Source organism: Pseudonaja textilis, chromosome 3 (genome assembly GCF_049901715.1).
Source record: "Pseudonaja textilis isolate UNSWEBS1 chromosome 3, rPseTex1.2, whole genome shotgun sequence".
Lineage (NCBI taxonomy): Eukaryota > Metazoa > Chordata > Lepidosauria > Squamata > Elapidae > Pseudonaja > Pseudonaja textilis.
Window position 1 is genome coordinate 110,695,710 of NC_141992.1, and position 19,503 is coordinate 110,715,212.

General features: G+C 34.6%; 1 protein-coding gene across 4 annotated transcripts in view; it reads left to right on the forward strand.

Annotated features, from left to right (window-relative positions):
* Positions 1–19,503, forward strand: part of SORCS2 (sortilin related VPS10 domain containing receptor 2) — a 145,887-nt gene that overhangs the window by 51,544 nt on the left and 74,840 nt on the right. For all 4 annotated transcript variants that reach the window (XM_087930599.1, XM_087930597.1, XM_087930598.1 and 1 more), the window contains exon 6: positions 14,172–14,236. In XM_087930599.1, coding sequence (XP_087786725.1) covers positions 14,172–14,236 — 65 coding nt within the window. The remainder of the gene's footprint in view (positions 1–14,171; positions 14,237–19,503) is intronic.

Below are 19,503 nucleotides of genomic sequence, written 5' to 3' on the forward strand. Positions count from 1 at the left end.
TTAAAGTAATAGACTTTTGGGATAAAGTTATTAAAATAGTGGACAAGGGAGGCCTGAGAACAAATCTTGATTCAAATTTGCAGTTCGGTAGGCAACCTTGAAGCAATTATCCTCTCTAACGTACCTCATAGGGTTCTTGTACCTATAACAAGTTGTTCTAAACTTCTGGAAGGACAACATAAAAATGAAATTAAATAATGAATTTAGCTATAAGTAAAAATCAGCATCTTTAAATTTATCTAAATTTCCTGATCACCAGATTCCTCACCTGAGTTCATAAGATAGTAACATTTGTAAATACTATTCACATATTCAGCAGGCTGAACACTGTAGTCGCTTGGGACAATCTCCTAAAAGTCCCTCTGTGAAATGGCAGAGATGTACAAAGATAAATACTGAGAAAGGTGCAACACTTTCGCATGTGACTATGATTTCCGAATAAATACAGCCCTGTATTTATTCAGTGAAACCAATAATATTATAAGAGGTAGAATGGTGTGGGAAACCTTTTGCTACCCATTATAACCAGTGATGGGATTCAACTAATTTAACAACCAGTTCATCCTAGTGACCACGTGAGTGTGGATGGGGGAGTCATGTGACTGAGTGGGTGTGGTCAACTCAATGTCACTCACTGCAAGGTGGGGCAGTGCAGGCGGGCCAGAGTGGCGGTGGTGATAGCCAGAGCCTTAGACTTACCTTTGTGCAGCAACAGCAACGGTGATTCTCCGATGCCTTATCTCCTGTTGGATCTCGCTGCCCGACAGTCAAGGTTTTTTTTAAAAAAAATTTCAGCAGGAAATGGGTGGGTGCCTACTTCCAGCCTTTGTTGATGCAGCTGGACACGACTCCACCTCAAAACATTGGCCTGCTGCCAGTGCCACCTCTTTGCTGGCGTTAACGGCCTGCAGATGGCGTGAAGGCCGTTCTCATCAACAAATAGGCAGTAGCAGCAGGCTGTTCACACCAGCAAAGGGGCGAAGGAAGGCTCACCAGGCAGAGACTGGGTGCATGGAAGGCAGCGGAGTATGGTGAAGGAAGCTGGGCAGCATGGAAGGCCAGGGCACGGGCAGGCAAGCGGGCTGGGCCGTGGGGACCATGTGGTCAAGGCTAGTGAGCAAGGGAGCCAGAGAGCAGCAGCAGCTGCTATGCTGCGGCCAAGGTGAGCGAGGCAAGATAAGGAGTGGCTGGGACTCCGGGGGGGGTGGGGGGGGCAGCCAGTGGTAGGATTAACTGGTTCTTCAAACTGCACAAAAAGTTAACAACTGGTTCGCCTGAACTGGCTGAATCCTATCTCTGAGTATAACCCTTTAACCAGTTTAGGATTATATACCTAAACTGTCTGTAAGTAGTCCTAGGTTTACAACAGTTTGTTTAGTGACTGTTCAAATTTATAACTGCACTGAAAAAGCGACTTGTGACCATTCTTCACACTTACAACTGTTGCAGCATCCTCAAAATCCCATGATCAAAATTCAGACACTTAGCAACTGACTCAGGTTTATGACGGTTGCAGTGTCCCAGGATCATGTGATCACATCAACTTTCTGACAAGCAAAGTCAATGGGAAAGCCAGATTCACTTAACAAATGTGTCACTAACTTAACAATTGCAGTGATTCATTTAACAACTTTGGCAAGAAAGGCTGTAAAATGGCATTAAATTCACTTAACAAATGTCTCATTTAGGAACAGAAATTTTGGGCTCAGTTGTGGGCATTTCAAGAAGTACCTGAATTTAGAATCTAAATAATGTAGATAACCTTAACAGAAGCCTAGCCCTCTTGCATACCATGCAAGCTTAGGCACAACAGCCACTGACATTCTTCTGTAAGTATTGAATTGCCACCGCAGTAGGACATTCTTTCTCATAGCTTGTCAGTTGTTCTGGAATTTTCCCACTTTGTTGACTTTATTTTGTATGATTTATTCTTCTTACCATTTTTCTTGCATATGAAGGGTTCCGGGTCCTAGGTCATCATCCTTCCTTTCTTTTTGGCTCCATCTCATGATCTTAAAGATCCCATTTTCAAATGCCAACAATGTTGTAGCAAAGATCCTCCTTCAGATGGAACCTAATCTTTGTTTTTTGTTCTCTGGAGAGGACTGTACAGTAGGCTTTCCTAAACTAGCTCAATGTATTCCTTTATATTGTTTGTGAACAACACTTTGGGAGCAAGTAGATGCTGTGTGCATTTGGCTATATCTACAGATTGTACTTATCTCAGAAGTTGAGTGGGGCCTTTCATGCCTAATATCAAACAAGCTTAAGATCTTCATGTCCTACTGGGCATTCTTGTGATTCTGCAATATTATGAGCTTGTGAATAAATGGTGCCCTCTGGGATCCAAGGTAACTCTAAAAAAACCCAACAATTATCATTAGCCTTCTTTTTTCAGACAAATGCAGCCTTTGGAAGAGCAATCCTTATGAACACCCAGTCCCTATTAACAAATTCATTAATCAACTATGTATGTGAATTAGGTCATAGTGAAGAAGGATACCACTGTTTATCATTTATCTATATTAGAATTCATTGTCTATATTATTGCTAAAAGAAGATGGAAAGGCTCTATTATACTATCAAAAACATTGCCACATATTGAGTGTGAAACATATCACAAACTGCTCATGTGCAAGCTCCAAAGGGAAAGGCAGGCAGGCAGTATCCATGATATGATCTTGAACATATACCTGCTATTTTCAAGGAGAATGTCAGGAATTGCTGGAAAGTTTATAGGTGTTCCCAAGGAAGTACGATATTTAATTGAAAAGAAATGTTAAAGATGTTAAGATGTTAATGAATATTAATGATAGTATTGAATTGGAATGGAATAAGTGTAAATATATATATAAATATATATATATAAAATCTTTTTTTAAGAATATAGTGTGTTATTTTAAGAATGTACCAAGCAGAATTCGATTGGAAGTTATGTATTATATTGAATGTTATAATCTTAAAGGTATACATTGAAGCTTAAATAAGAGTTGAATAGATAAAATTAAAAGATATAAAGGCATCATACTCCAATTAGTAACTACAGGAGAAAATTCATTTAATGAGAAAAAATAATATGAAATTGAAACAGGACAGACAAAAGTATAAATATAATGATTTGAATTGAGATGAGAATCAAAATAAAGTTGAGAAAATTAAAAGATGGGAAAAACTATGTAGAAAATGTAAAACAGTAATAAGATAATGGAATAGAACACAAGAATGAGCATGAAATTGAATTTGTGTCTGTATGAAGAAGTGTAACCTGGGACCATGCTATTTTTTTAAAAAAAGATATTTTATTTGTATTATGTTTTTTTTGTGAAAACCCAAATAAAATTTTCAAAAAACCCCCACAAAAACTCTGAGCTAATTTACCAAAGAGCCTTGGATTATTAGGCGGCAGAGGCTTGTTTTATATTAGAATTGCTTTTTACCTTTTGCTTCCCTTTCTACCCCCGCCCCCTGCCCCACTAGTGGGTCTCTTTTTTTCTTTCTAATTGGATTTTAACTTTTCAAACCAGGAATTAGAATGTATTTTAGCTGTTGTTTTTTTGACTATCAAGAGGAACATATAGAATATTTTTCCCCCTTTTTATTTTTTACACCTACCATTGCAAATAATTGGATTAAGGTATACAAGTGCCTGAAGAGTATCTTTTTCCTTTTTTCCTTTGGAGTGGCAACTGTTTGCCTTCGTTCTTTTTTTTTCTTTTTCCCTTTCCCTCTTTTTTCTCTCTCTTTCTTTACAGATAAGCATTACAAGATGAGTAGAAAGACAACAGCCCCAGCTTCTTCAATACCAACCCCCTCACCATCTGGAGGACAACGATCTATACAGGCAATATTACAACAGGAAAAAGAGAAAGAGAAAGAGAAGGAAGTGACATTACAGATGATCATGCAAGGAATTCAGAAAATTGCCCCCAAAATTGAAAAGACAGATAAAAAAGTGGAAAATATTCAACAGATGATGATGAAATATGAAGACAGATTCAAAAAAATTGAAGAAGACATACAAAGAGATAAGAAAATTAGAGATATTGATATTCGTTTGAGCAATATTGAGAAGGGCCGGGGTGAATCATTAAGATTTCAAAATATAGAAGAAGTGAAAGGTGAAAACCTTGCTGAAATAATGGCAGAAATATTGGCAGAAGCACTGGAAATAACTAAAGAAAAGATGATGGATGGGATGGATGAAGTGTTTTGTGTCTACACAAGATATGCAATGAGGAATAGAGTACCAAGAGAAGTTCACATCAGATTTACTAAGAAGAGTATTAAGACACAGATACTCCAGGTGGCAAGAGAGAAAACACTAAAATATAAAAATAAAGAAATTGTGGTACTGAAACAGATACTAAGAAGTGTAAGAGAGATGAGAAAAGAATATTTATTCTTGACTAAAGAGCTATTTAAAAGAGGAGTAAACTGCAGATGGTTGATGCCAGAAGGCCTTTTGTTCACTTGGCAGGAAAAAAGACACAGAATTGACACAGTTGGAAAAGCTGAGCTATTCTACTTAGAATACTTTAGAGAAAAGGAGGAAGAAGAAAGAAAGGAAGAGTCACTAATTGAATTCCAAGAGGAGTCTATAGCAGTAATCGAAAAAGAAAAAGAAGAAGGTGCAGTAGGCGGTGAACCCAGAGAACAACGAGAATTGAGATCTGCTAGAGCAATAAAACCCTCCTTAACATGGATGAAAGAAAATTGATTATGATTAACATAAATGGACTTAATTCAGTTATTAAAAGAAGGAAAGTATTTCACAAATTAGATAAATTAAAATTTGATATAATCTTCTTACAAGAGGTACATATTAAAAAGCAACATGAATATATACTAAAACAAGAAAAATTAGGGAAATTATTCACATCGCTGGCACAATAGAAAAAAAGAGGTGCGGCATTATATATTAAAGAAACAATTTTGGCAGAACTAATTTATATAGATGATGGAAGAATTTTGATGGTGGAGATAACAGATAACAATGTTAAAACACTTTTAATTGCAATTTATGCCCTGAATGATAAACAAGAAGAATTTTATAGGAAATTACATACAAAAATAACTGATTTGGACTATGTTAATATCTGCATGATGTGTGATTTTAATGGAATAATTAATGATCGGTTGAATTATAATACACAGAAAACAACAACGAAATTTAGAAAGATACTACCAAAATCCTTCCTCCGAATAACAGAAGAATTTAATTTAAAAGATGCATAGAGAGAGAGAGAGATGCGGAAAGTAAGCAATATACTTTTTATTCAAATAGACACACATCCTGGTCTAGAATAGATATGATATGGATGTCAGCAGAATTATTGGCTAATGTATGACAGATTGAAATAGAAATGAGCACATGGGCAGATCATAATCCAGTATCAGTTACAAGAGTTACAAGGATACAAGAAGAGATCCAGATGCACTCTAAATAATATGATTCTGAAAGAAAGAGACTTTAAACAGAAAATAGAGAAAGAACTTGTTTTCTTCTTCAAAGAAAATAGAAAAGAGGATACATCTTTACAGAATCTCTGGGATACGATGAAGGCCTACACAAGAGGCTTGATAATAGATTATACTAGGAGAAAAACATAAAACAGAAAAAGACATTTAAAACATTAGAGGATGACTATAAAAGACTGGAAAAAGACTTACAAAAGTCCCCACAAAAAAGACATTAAAAATAAATGGATATAATTAAACATAAAATGGGACTAATGGAAAAAGAGGAATTAGCACAAAAAATTAAAAGTGCAAAACAGAATTACTTTGAAGATGCAAATAAACCAGGCAGATGGCTAGCTTATAAATTGAGAAAGGAAAGAGAAGCAAGAAGAATTAGCCAATTGATAAATAAAGAAAGACAGGTTTGTTATGGAAATGAGGAGAAGAAGAAAAATTATACAAGATTACTATGGGAAACTATATTTTCAAGAAAATATTCAAGAAGAAAAAATCAAGCAATATCTTCAGAAAATGAATTTACCTAAGATACCCAAAATATTGAAACAATGTTAGAAGGAAATATAACAATGATGGAACTAACAGAAGCCTTAAAAAAACAGAATGCTGGGAAAGCTCCAGGTCCAGATGGGTTGCCAGCAGAATTCTATAAGACTTTCCAGGAAATATTGAATTTTCATCTTCTAGAAGTTATGAATGAAGTTATGTTAAAGAGAAGAATACCAAAAACATGGTCAGAAGCATACATTACACTTATACCGAAGGAAGGTACAGACCTGCAGCAAGTTAAAAATTATAGACCTATATCTTTATTGAACTCAGACTATAAAATATTTGCTTCAATTTTGGCAGAAAGACTAAAAAGATACTTAAACAATTTTATTCATACTGATCAAAATGGATTTCTGCCAAAGAGACAAATCAAAGACAATGTGAGAATCATTTTGGATACTCTGGAATATTATGAAGCACACCCTGAGAAACAAATGTCCTTGATGTTTTTAGATGCTCAAAAAGCCTTTGACTATGTGAGTTGGCGATTTATTTTACCGCAACTGATACAAATGGGCTTGGTAAGAAATTTATCCAAGCCATTGAAACAATATATCATGAACAAACTGCAAAGGTGATGGTGAATGGAGAATTAACAGAATCCATAGATATAAGAAAAGGGACCAAGCCAAGGCTGTCCATTGTCGCCTCTGCTGTTTGTGTTAACATTGGAAGTGTTGAACGGGAATATCAGAGAAGAAATAAAAGGAATGAAAATTAAAAAGGAGTATAAATTGCAAGCTTTTGCAGATGACCTGGTATTTATATTAGAAGACCCAATGGAAACAACACCCAAATTAATAGAAAAAAATAGAAGAATATGGAAAAGTAGCAGATCTGAGAATAAATAAAGACAAAACAAAGATATTAACAAAGAATATGTTAACAAGACAAAAGAAAAAGTTAGAAGAAACTTTAAAAATACAGGTCATGAACAAGGTTAAATACTTAGGGATTTATATTACACCAAGATGCAGTACCCTTAAAGAAGATAACTATATTAAACTCAAACAGCAGATTGCGACAGACTTGATGAAATGGGAAAAATTGCAACTATCATTGATTGGGAGAATATCCACAATTAAGATGAATATACTGCCTAGAGCAGAGGTCTCATTCTCGCGGCCTGCAGGACGATATCCTGTGGCCCCCACTGTGATATGAAAGCATAATATTAGTGCGGCCCACAGAGGGAATGGACCTCTGAAGGAAGTCCCGCCCGCCGTTCCTCGTCATGGCTGACATTCGGTGCTAGGCTAAGCTACACCGACTTCATGCACACTACGCTTGTAACAACAGTGTGGCAGATGACGAACAGTCCGGTAACAGTCACCTTTTTTTTGCGGTCACCATTCCAGTACTTTCTACCATCAACAAATGCCACGATCAAATGCAGAGAAAGGCAACTGCTACTGGGCTGTTCGTCATCCACGCGCTGTTGTGACAAGTAGAAGCGGAAATGACATCATGCGTTGAGACATTCTCCATGCATCGCTAGCTGGCTAAACACTTCTATGAAACGTGGAACAACAGCGACGCCAAGTGGAATAAACTAAATTTTGTCACACCCTCATCATGTCTTTGTCAAAGCCTGCAGTGAAAAGAAAGATAGGTGACGAGCACAGACAATTTCAGCAAAGGTGGGAAACTCAGTATTTCTTTGTTGAGCACAGGGGCATCCCGACATGCCTTATTTGCGCTGAAAAAGTTGCAGTGCACAAGGAATACAACCTGAAATGTCATTATTCAACTATACATGCTGAGGAATGTGCAAAATATCAGGGGGATGAGAGAGCCAACCGGGTTGCCAGCCTTAAAACATGTCTAGTGAGGCAACAAGATTTCTTCAAGAAAGCAACCAAAGCGAATGCTGCAGCAGTCGAAGCTAGCTATATGGTTAGTGAGATGATTGCTAAGGCGGGAAAACCATTCACAGAGGGCGAGTTTGTAAAAAAATGCATATTACAGGCTGCAAGTATAGTTTGTCCGGAAAAGAAAAGTCAGTTCAGCAACATCAGCCTTTCTGCCAACACAGTGGCAGAGCGCATTTTTGACCTGTCAAGTGACATTTATCATCAACTGTGTGAGAAAGCCAGATGTTTTGATGCATATTCAGTTGCTCTTGATGAGAGCACAGACATAGCTGACACTGCTCAGCTCACAATTTATGTCCGTGGTGTTGATCGCAATTTTGAAGTGACAGAGGAGTTGCTCAGAGTAATTCCAATGCATGGCCAGATCACTGCTCATGAGATATTTCGCCAGCTGTGTGATGCCATTGAGAATGCTGGTTTACCATGAAATAGGTTTGTTGGAATAACAACTGATGGAGCGCCATCAATGATAGGGAGGAAAAATGGACTGGTGGCACTTGTTCAGAGAAAACTTGAGGAGGAGGGTGTAGAAGAGGCTATTGCTCTGCACTGCATTATCCATCAGCAGGCCCTTTGCAGCAAATGCCTGAAGTATGACAACGTGATGTCTGTTGTTGTGAAATGCATCAACCACATCAGATCCAGAGGCTTAAAGCACAGGAGGTTCCGTGCTTTTTTAGAGGAAATGGAGTCAGAATATGAAGATGTGCTCTATTTCACCGAGGTACGTTGGCTCAGCAGGGGAAATGTCTTGAAAAGAGTTTTTGAACTGAGAGAAGAAGTGAAAGCCTTCATGGAGAAGGATGGGATGGCTGTTCCCGAGTTGAATGATCAGAAATGGCTCATGGACTTAGCTTTTCTTGTCGACATCACACATGAGCTGAATGTACTGAACAAGAAGGGGCAGCTTGTCAGTGCTGCCTATGACAACGTGAGAGCATTCTCCACAAAACTTGTGTTATGGAAAGCCCAGCTCTCTCAGACAAACCTCTGCCATTTCCCAGCATGCAAGGCACTTATGGATGCAGGCACACCATTCAGTGGTGAGAAGTATGTTGACGCTATTTTGAAGCTACAGAAGGAATTTGATCACAGATTTGCAGACTTCAAGACGCACAGAGCCACTTTTCAAATTTTTGCAGACCCCTTCACCTTTGATGTGCAAGATGCCCCTCCTGTGCTTCAAATGGAGCTTATTGACCTGCAATGCAACTCTGACCTCAAGGCCAAATTTAGGGAGGTGAATGGAAAATTTTTGAGAGAATTGCCCCCCAGCTTCCCTGAGCTTTTCCGACTGTTCAAGTGGACCATGTACCTTTACAGGAGCACATATTTGTGCAAAAACTTCTTCTCCATCCTGAACTTTAACAAGTCCAAGTACAGGTCCAGACTTACTGATGATCATCTTCAAGCCATACTGAGGGTCTCAAGTGCCTCCTCTCTCAAGCCAAATGTGGCTCAGATATGTGAGAGGAAGCGTTGTCAAGTCTCTGGCAGCAGAGGAGTAAGCTGGAGAAGCCATGTTCTGAGGAACTGTTCATGATCTCCATTCAGTGTTCCATTCATGTGTTCAGGACAGTTCATGTATTGGAGAAATCATTAACTGTTGATGACATTTGAGGATATTTTTTTAACAACGTTTTTTGTGGAATCCCTTATGCGGCTCAGCCTCACCCAGACTCTGCCTCCAACGGCCCCCAGGTAAATTGAGTTTGAGACCCCTGGCCTAGAGTTTTATACTTATTCCAGACAATTCCTATTCGATTAGGAAAGAGTTTTTTAAAGGTTTAAATAGAATTGTGTTGAAATATATTTGGCAGGGTAAAAAAGCAAGAATAAAATTAAAGCTGTTACAAGATGCAAGAATAAGAGGAGAGTTTGCTTGCCCAGTTGGGAGCTGTATTACCAGGCGACAAGTTTGATGTGGGTAAAGGAATGGATAACACTAAGGAACAATAGATTGTTGACTTTAGAAGGCCACGACTTGCTGCTCAGGTGGCATGCCTTTCTCTAGTATAAGGGAACTAAAACACAGGGGTATTTTAGAAGACATTATATTCATGAGGCATTGTTTTTGAGCTGGGAGAAGATTAAAAGACAATATTACTTAAAAATTCCAACATGGATATCAACTATTGAAGCTTTTTCTTATCCAATAATTATATAAAAAGGAACAAACAGTTAGATATGGGGAGTTATTGAATGAAAAGGGTAAACTTAAATCTATGCAAACATTGCAAGAATAAGGTGTAAAAATGAATTGGTTTTCTTAATTGCAAATACAATCTAGGTTTGATAAAGACTCCAAGGCAGAAATTATTTATGATAAGTTGACTGACGTAGATAAAATGTTGATTTGTACTGATGAAAAGGTAATTAAAAAACTTTATAGATATCTATTAGAATTTAAATTGGAGGAGGAGCAAGTTAAAAAAACGATGATTGCTTGGGGGAAAAATTTTGGATATGGGATTGATTTGGAAAAATGGCAAAAATTGTGGTCTCAAAATTACAAAATAACAATGTCAACTGCATATAAAGAAAATTTGTATAAGATGTTTTACAGGTGACACCAATGAGACTTGCGAGAATGTTTAAGAATAAATGCTAGAAATGTCATCAGATACCTGGTTCATATTACCATACGTGGTGGACATGTTCAGATGCAAGGAAATATTGGACTAAAATCCACACATGGTTGGAAGAAATGATAAAACAGCATATAGACTTTAAACCAGAGATCTTTTTATTGGGAGTCATACCAGACATATACAATTAAGAACTGAAATATTTGATTGTAAATGTCTTAACAGCAGCTAGAATTGTATTTGCGAAGAACTGGAAAAATGACAAAATACCTATGCAGGAGGAAGTTATCAAAAAAATTATGGACTGTGCTGAAATGAGTAAACTGACATTTGAAATTAGAGAACAAGAAGATAAGCAATTTTATATGATATGGGATTTGTTTTATCAATGGTTGGATAAAAAGGCATGGTAATATAATAGACTAGATAATTTTGTGATAGAAATCTAATAAATTGATATAAAACATAATATAGATATATATAACCACTGGTTGAAAGTATAACATAAATTTTAAGATAAAACTTGGAACATCTCGTATAAAACAATGGAATAAATAGTTTAGTCATGGATGATTAATAACTGATAAATATATAAACATATGTTAGTTTGACAATGTGAAGACTGATATAAATTGTGAGTAAATGACTACAAAAGTATAGCACAAAAGATACGTAACCAACTGACACACTGCATGTATATAAAATGGAAGAGGATTTTATATTTTTATGTTTTTGTATGTGTATGTGTTTAAAAATAAAAAAACTTTATCTAAAAAAAAAGAATAGTATTTGTTTTTCTTTTTTTTAACAAACTTTATTCAGTTTTTCACATTAAAAACAAAAATCTCTTTTTAGTGGACAACATGTTTCCGGGTCATCACCTTTACATACAAATATGACAGCAATTATACATTCATATATACATACTTAATTCTATTATTACCTTTTCCATTCCAAATTTTCAGTAAGGAGAGAAACAAACAAACATTAATTAATTAATTAATTCTAGTCTCTTTCATTAATCTCAATTGAAACATCTTTTTGTTTCATTTCAATTATTTCAAATATAATCCTTTAATATTTATTTTAAAAATAAAGATAAACAATATGTTTGCCTAATAATAATAATGATAATAATAATAATAAAGTTACCAATGTCTCTCCTTGCTTTTAATAGTGCATATTAACTTATTAATTTAGTTGGTTCTTTAGTCTATCATATTCCCTTTCCATTACACATTCTTTTTATAAATTCTAGATTAATACAAATTTTAACACTAAAAAAAAAAGGTATAAGTTTCCCCACTTTTACTGCTTTGAGTGTGACACCTCAATGATTAAAATATGCCTTTATTCCCTCATCTTGATTCCCAATAAACCATTATTTTTAAGAAGTTACAATAATAATTACATCTTTTCATTTGGATTCCGCAGCAAATTTTCCCCCCTTGATTTTTAATAAGAGTTATCAGTATCTATATTACCCTATTTTCTAAATATTTTTAATTGTAGAAATATTCTTATTACCCCTTGTCACCCTGCAGAATCCCCTTTTTAATTCATCAACCATTATCTCTGAAAAAAAATTCTTTTCAACATTTTACTATTTCCATATTTATTTATTTCATGCACCTGTTTCTTACTGCTTCTCCTTCCCCTCTTTTCCCCATATCTTTTCTCATTCCAGTTTATATCCCTCTCTTTCTTAATATCTTCCTTTCCCCTTTTCTGCTGGGTCTTTCTGCCTTTCCCGACTTCACAGATATTCCCCCTTTTGATTGCTTTCTTAAATCTCAACTTTCTAACCTTCCTTCTTTCCCCACTTCTTTGTAGTGTTCTTTGTGTTAATTGTCCATTTAAAATGTTTTTTCCTTGAATCTACTCCTCCTCCTCTGAAGCTCTTTCTTCTTGTTCTTCAATCGCTATTTCCATTTTTTCTAACACAGAGCAAAGTGATTTGCCTCTTTCCTGTAGTAATTCTCTCATATTTTCAAGTTCCATTTTTAATTCCCGAAGAGATATCATCATTACACACTCTTATATTTTTTTTATCGTTAAAGTCCACCAAGAAAAAAACACTTTTACTTTCCTTCTTTCTTCTTCCAATTTTCTAAAGTTCTCAGCCCAGGGTCTATACCAAAAACATCAATCAATCCCACAGTCAGTCTTTCCTTGCTTTTTTCTTTATTCTGGTTCTGCTTTCACTTTCTAAGATTCTTACTTTGTTTCAATATTTCTTTATTGTTATATCCACACAAGTTCATTCAGAAAAAGGATGTTTTCCCTTTTGTTTGAGCTCAAGTTTTTTTCAAAAGGTGGCACTCTCCATTAAAGAAAGTCTTCACATTTTTCCCCTATTTTTTTATTTAGGGTTTTTTGAACCTCAGTATTCCAGCACAGTCCAGTCTCCAATTTGTAAACTTTATTATTATTATTTTTTGACAATCTTAAGTCCAGCTTTATTTTATGCCTGTTTATTCCCAAAATATTTTAGTCCAATTTAGTTAAATCTTTAGGTCCAGCTTCTTCCTTTCCTGGTTTGAAGCCCCGCTTAGCTGTCAAAAATATTTTCTTTTTTTTTTCCTGTCCCTTTGTAATTTCGCTGCTCACTTTTCTTTTCTTAAAAATTCCATGTTACCTTAATCCTGAGGTACTTTTGTTTAGTTGCATTGCCCAGTTGTCCCGGTTCAGATGTTATCCACCTCTTTCTTCCCTCCTGCACAAATCTTAATCCAGTCCTCCTCTTCGGGGTGGCCATTTTAAAACACCACTGCAGTCATCTTCGGGGGGGAAAAGACCAAGCCCTGGGGGGGAAATGCGGTTCCCGTCAACCTGGCTTGTGGCTTCCCCTTACTCCGCCGCCCCTCCAAGGCAGCTTCAGCCCCTAATCATAATGATCAGGCCTCTCCAATGAAAGATCACGGACCATAGCCGCAGAGAGTCGCGATCTACGGTCTGTCAGCGAGGAGGCTCTGCCTTCTTCCAGTATTTGTTTTTCTGAACACTTTGGTTTTGCTGAGGAGATAGGAATATGAATTAACTTGAAATGTAATTAGCTGTATTTTAATTAACAATGCTCATAATGTCTCATATTGCTGACAATGATTATATATAGTAATGTTCTGAAAAGAATTTTTTAAAATAAAACTGCCATTATCTAACATGGCAAAGAAAGTATAAATTTGAAATTAATCTTTAAGATCTGCCTTAAAGGAAAGATAATACTTTTGAGATAATAAGCAGCATTTAGTATTTATTATGTGTTAGAAAGCATGTTATCTTATGTCTACATCTTGTTATAGTTTTAGACAGTTTGCTTTGTAGTGGATAGGGTATCTAGACTTAAAATATCAGGAGTTCAAAACCTTGCTCAGTTGTGAACTTGACTTCAGAGATCATTGTAATTAAAATAAGATAATTTACATGGACTGTATCAAGCTTTTGAGAAATAAATTAGGAAATAAGTGTATATTTTTGGATAATAGTGAAATCATTCCTCCTTTTACATGAGTGTTTTTGAATCTATTTCTGCACTGCATTTTGAGAGATTTTAATAATAAACCAAGGAAAATAAAGCCTATTTTCTGTAAATACAGAATTGGCAGTATTTAAATATAGATTATTAAGTTTATTCATCCTAAAACTGTAGTTGGTAACCACAGTTTAATTACTCTTGTAGGGCTGTTGATGGAGTTGATGAAGATCCTGATTTGGTTCATATGGAAGTCGAAGATCCAAACGGAGGTACTCATTAGGATATTGTAGTTATTTTTTGTTTTGAACATTTCTGGTTAAATTTATAAAAAAAATTAACCAAAAAGTTATGGTTAAGTTGACAAAAATTGGGAATTGCTTTCTAAGTGCCATAATCTATGTCATTCTTATGTATTTAGCAACTCTACCTCATCTCTTTTTCTCATTTTATGTATGCTATAGCATTGTCAATGTAAAAAAATTCTAAAAAATCTTTAATTATGGATATCAAAATGGATATCATAATTAGTCTGATTATGTTTATATAATAATTTATTGTTTAATCAATTTATTATACCGATCAAGTAGATATAAGTTAATATTACTAGAAAATAAGACCTGCTCCATTATGCTTAAATGAGCTAATAATGTAGACACAAAAGGAAGGCAAAAGATTTTGCACAAAACAAGATAATGTAAACTAAATCAATGCACATATAACTTTTTATGTCTAATCTGATATATTTCTGCTATCCATCTAAAGTAACTTAGCCAAATAGTGTGTACCACAAGTGTTCTCATGTAGTGCCTGTGTTAACACTAATAAAACACTGTTCATCGAAGCTTTTGCATCTATTTCTATTGGACAGATCCAGTGATTGCTACGAAAGAATCTAATAAAGAAAAGTTTTACTGCAGGATACAAAAAACTTTCACAAGATGGAAACAGATATTCAGTGTAGATATGAGTGAAACAGGAACAGGATGCCCATAGTTTAATTTGTCCTTACCTTCAGTTCTTCCTTGTCCTTCTCCAATCAAAGCTGGTTGGCAGAAAGTACAGTTGGGTGAGTCTCTCACAGGGACTCCCCAATTTATTTTTAACTAGGCCACCAGTATTCCTATGGGGGTTCAAAAGCAAGAATATAAAATATTCATTATACAGAAGCTCCACTGAGGCAGTTCTCAAACATGGGAACCTTTGATTTAGATAAGAAAAAAAATGGCAGGAAGGAAGAATGTACTTATTGGATTTTACCTTCAATTGATATGAGGAAAATTTTAAGGGATTTTGTGAATCAAAACATAAATTAGATACTTAAGAGTATCTAAGACAAATTGAAAACCTAGTTAAAAGAGCTTGACTAAGTACATATCTAAAGTTTGTTTTGGTTAGTATAATGAACCTTTCAAGTAAGGTTTTCTCAAATGTGGAATCTTGAGACTTTCTAAGAAAAAATCTTTGTTATTGTTATGCAAAAATAATGGAGTAGAAATCAAATTGTTAGCTAGTATGAAGTAGATAGTTTTTGATTTATGCATGAATGAAAACTTTCTGGTTTCGCTGGAAAGTCAAAGTGTATAAGTCAAACCCAAAACCAGAGAAAGAGCTTGTGTAAGAGTGTCTTAGTGTCCTGCTTCCTATACCACCCTTCCACCCAAATGATATTAGTAATATTCAGTATCAAAATAATCAATGTGTTTAATGCTGCAATTAAAAAGTTCAGTAATTACCATGAAGTTGACTAAATTGGCCATTCTATTTTAAAATAATTTACAAACTCAGACAATTACAAATAATTTTAGTATCTATAAATACTGTTCAAAATCAAAACCTATCAAATAATTTCCAAAATACTTTATTAAAATGAATAACTAAAACTTATTCAAAAACTTATTCAACAGCCTTTAATAACTTGAATGTAGCTCTTCAAGAAGCAGTAATCACAGAAATACAGTTTCTTGTATTATTTTGTAAAAGCATTGGATAACTTCTGTGTCATATAACAGTGCTATATAGAATATTTATTTAAATCAGATTTAAATCTGATTTATGTATTATTAAAGATTTTTGTTTTATGAGAAAGATATTCCTTTCTTCTGTTGATATAATGGAATCATTGTGAATATACCATTTGTATTGTTTATGTTGTATTACCAGTACTAAGTTTGTGTACTAATAAAAAGAGAACAATAAAATTAAAATCTCTATATTTTTATGTTGCATTAAATTAGCATAATATAAATCCAACTATACATATTTTTTAGTTATGTCAATTTTAGTAGTATCTTAAGAAGCTGATCCATACTCTGACAGAAAAGACAATCTTTAAGGAAAATAATGCTGTTTTATTATTGCATATAATGCATATTATTGCATTTATTAATCTTATCTTATTCAGAATGCTTCCATCAGCAACTCCCAGGCAGCAATAATTATATAATGATGTTTCTTCCAGGTACCTAAGCCTTGAATGTTTTTGCCACACTGTTTATATTTTGCCACTGAGTTATTCTAATATGTTTAAACTGTCTCTTTTGAGACCCAGTGCCATTATCAGCTAACAGAAGATGTGTTTCAGGATGAATAGCGTATTTTTTAAATTCTTAAGTTTTGCAGGAATGTCTTTTACTCACTTTTTGCTTCATTTTTTCATTCCTTTCTTCATTATATTTATATCCAAACTCACCCTTAGTACCCAATTTTGTTTTCACTTTATATTCAATATTCATTCTTCGTCTTTATGTTTTTATAGATCAATTACCAGATTGTTTGTTTGTTTGTCAAGCATGTATGAGAAAACAAGTATAAGTATGGTCATAACATATAAACATACGTATAAACAGGTGTAAGTATATACATAATAAATGAGTACGAATAAATGGATAAATGGGAACAGTAGGACAGGCACGGTAGGCATGCTGGTGCTCTTATGCACGCCTCCTTACAGACCTCTCAGGAATGGAGTGAGGTCCATGGTAGACAGTTTAAGGTTAAAATTTGGGGGTTTGAAGATGTAACAACAGAGTCAAGTACTGAGTTCCAGGCACTGACCTAGAATCATATGGATCATATGGGTATGAGCTCTGCATAATCTTTGTCAACTTCTTCCATTGCTATCAATATTCTTCTGGACATGTACAGAATTGTACATAGTAATCATACCAGCACAGAGTTGTAAAGAATAAAGACCTCATACATCTTGAGTGACAGTGATTCTTCTAACACAGTGCAAAACTTCTTAGCTTTTTTTATCAATAGGCTCAAATTGCTGGCTGTATTGTTCAATTTATTGTCAGTGAAGACACCTAAACCCTTTCACTGATGCAGTGCTTCCAAACCATGAACATTTTGTTTTCTACCTATGCTGTATTTGTTTTCTTCCTAACTGTAAAACCTTTTTATAGTTCCCTACTGAAAACATCTTCTTTCTTTCTTTCTTTCTTTCTTTCTTTCTTTCTTTCTTTCTTTCTTTCTTTCTTTCTTTCTTTCTTTCTTTCTTTCTTTCTTTCTCTCTCTCTCTCTCTCTCTCTCTCTCTTTCTTTCTTTCTTTCTTTCTTTCTTTCTTTCTTTGTCAAACATGTACAAGATAACAAATATAGGTATGAACATAAACATTAACAAAGACCAATAAATGGGGACAGTAAGATGGGGCGGTAGGCATGCCGATGCACTTATGCCCACCCTCTTTAAGGACCTCTTAAAAATGGGGTGAGGTCCATGGTAGACAGTTTGAGGTTGAAGCTGTGAGGAGTTGAGGCTGTAACATTGGAGTTAGGTAGGGTGTTCTAGGCGTTGACCACGCTGTTGCTGAAGTCGTAATTTCTGCAATCGAGTTTGGAGCAGTTTACCTTGAGTTTGTATCAGTTGTTTGCCCGTGTATTATTGTGATTGAAGCTGAAGAAGTATATAATTAGAAATAGCATTTGTACATAGATTGTGGTTATTATTTGGCTGTTGTGCTCATAATTTAAGCAATTTTAACCAAAAAAAATTAAAAATGTAATTTAGGACCCACTACTCTGCCATATTCATCTATTTCATTTAACAATATTTTCCCAACCTTGTTCAGATTTTCTACAAAGAATACATGTCATCAGCAAATGCCTGTGTTTTATACTCTTCCTTTTTTATCTTGGTGCCTGTAATTTCTTTTTTATTTCTAATTTGATTTAATAAAATCTCTATTACAAGTATGAAGATCAGAGGTGAAATCAGACATCCCTGTCTCACTCCTTTCACTATGTCAAATCTTTCTGTGAAATCACCATTTAACCCTTACACTGGCTTTCTGACTTGAATAAATTTCCATTATCATTTTTACAAAGTTTGGCCCAAATTTCACCTCTTTCATCTGAAATAAAAAAAAGTTCCCAATTTAAATTGTCAAATGCTTTCTGCACCTCCAGAAAAATCACTGCTACTGGTTTCTCTGGATGCACTTCATAATATTCCAATATGTTCATTACTGTCCTGGTGTTGTTTCTAATTTGTCTTTTTGGGAGGAAGATCTCTGTTCTTTTCTGTAATTAGTGGAAGATTTTTCCCCTTGGGATATTGTTCTGTCTTACCCCTCTCTACTTGATCTTGTCTATATAAATTTTCATAATATTTTGTATAATATTTTTCCCCTCCAGAAGGTTTTGGGGAATCCCCTTTTCATCTTGTAGTTGTTGAATTAATTTCTTTTCCCTTGCCTTTTTTAATTTATAAGCCAGCCATCTTCCAGGCTTATTTACTTGTTTTAAAAAAAAATTGCCTAACCAATTTTATTTTTTTTACATATTCCTCATGATTTAGTAGATTTAATTTATGTTTAGTTAAGTCCCTTTCTTTTTTTATTTTATCACTTTGCGGTTTCTCCTGTAGTGTTATTTCCAATCTTTTTAGCTCTTCCTGTAGTTCATTTTGTTCTTTTCATTTCTTTCTCTGGCTATATATGCTATCATGATCCCTCCCATGTAGGCTTTTGCTGTATCCCATAAATTCTGGAGAGTTGTATTTTGATTTTTTTTTTTTTTACTTTAAGGAAAAATTCTATTTATTTTTTGATTATCTGTAACTATTCTTTTTTTTTCAGTATTTGTGTATCTAACATCCACCTTCTATTTTTCTTTTTTTGTCCTTTTCAAATTATCTGTAAGGGATTGTGATCTGCCCAAGTATTAGTCAATATTTCTATGTCTTTCACATTATTTTCTAATTCCTTATTCATCCAAATCATATCTATTCAGGACCATGATCAATGGGGGTTTGAATGATAGGTATATTTACTTTCCTTCCCTTTTAACTCTCTCCAACTATCTCTAAAATTCAACTCACTGGCCAGATCAAAAAATGTTTTTCTCCTTTTCTTGGTTTTTTTTTTTTGTACTTTTGTAATCCTTCTTTATATCTACAACTGCATTAAAATCTCCAATTAAGCAAATATTCTCTTGTCATAATTCTACTATTTTTTCACGTACCTTACTATAAAATTATTTTTGGTTTTCATTTGGGGCGTATATTATCATTAATAATACTTTTTTGTTGGATT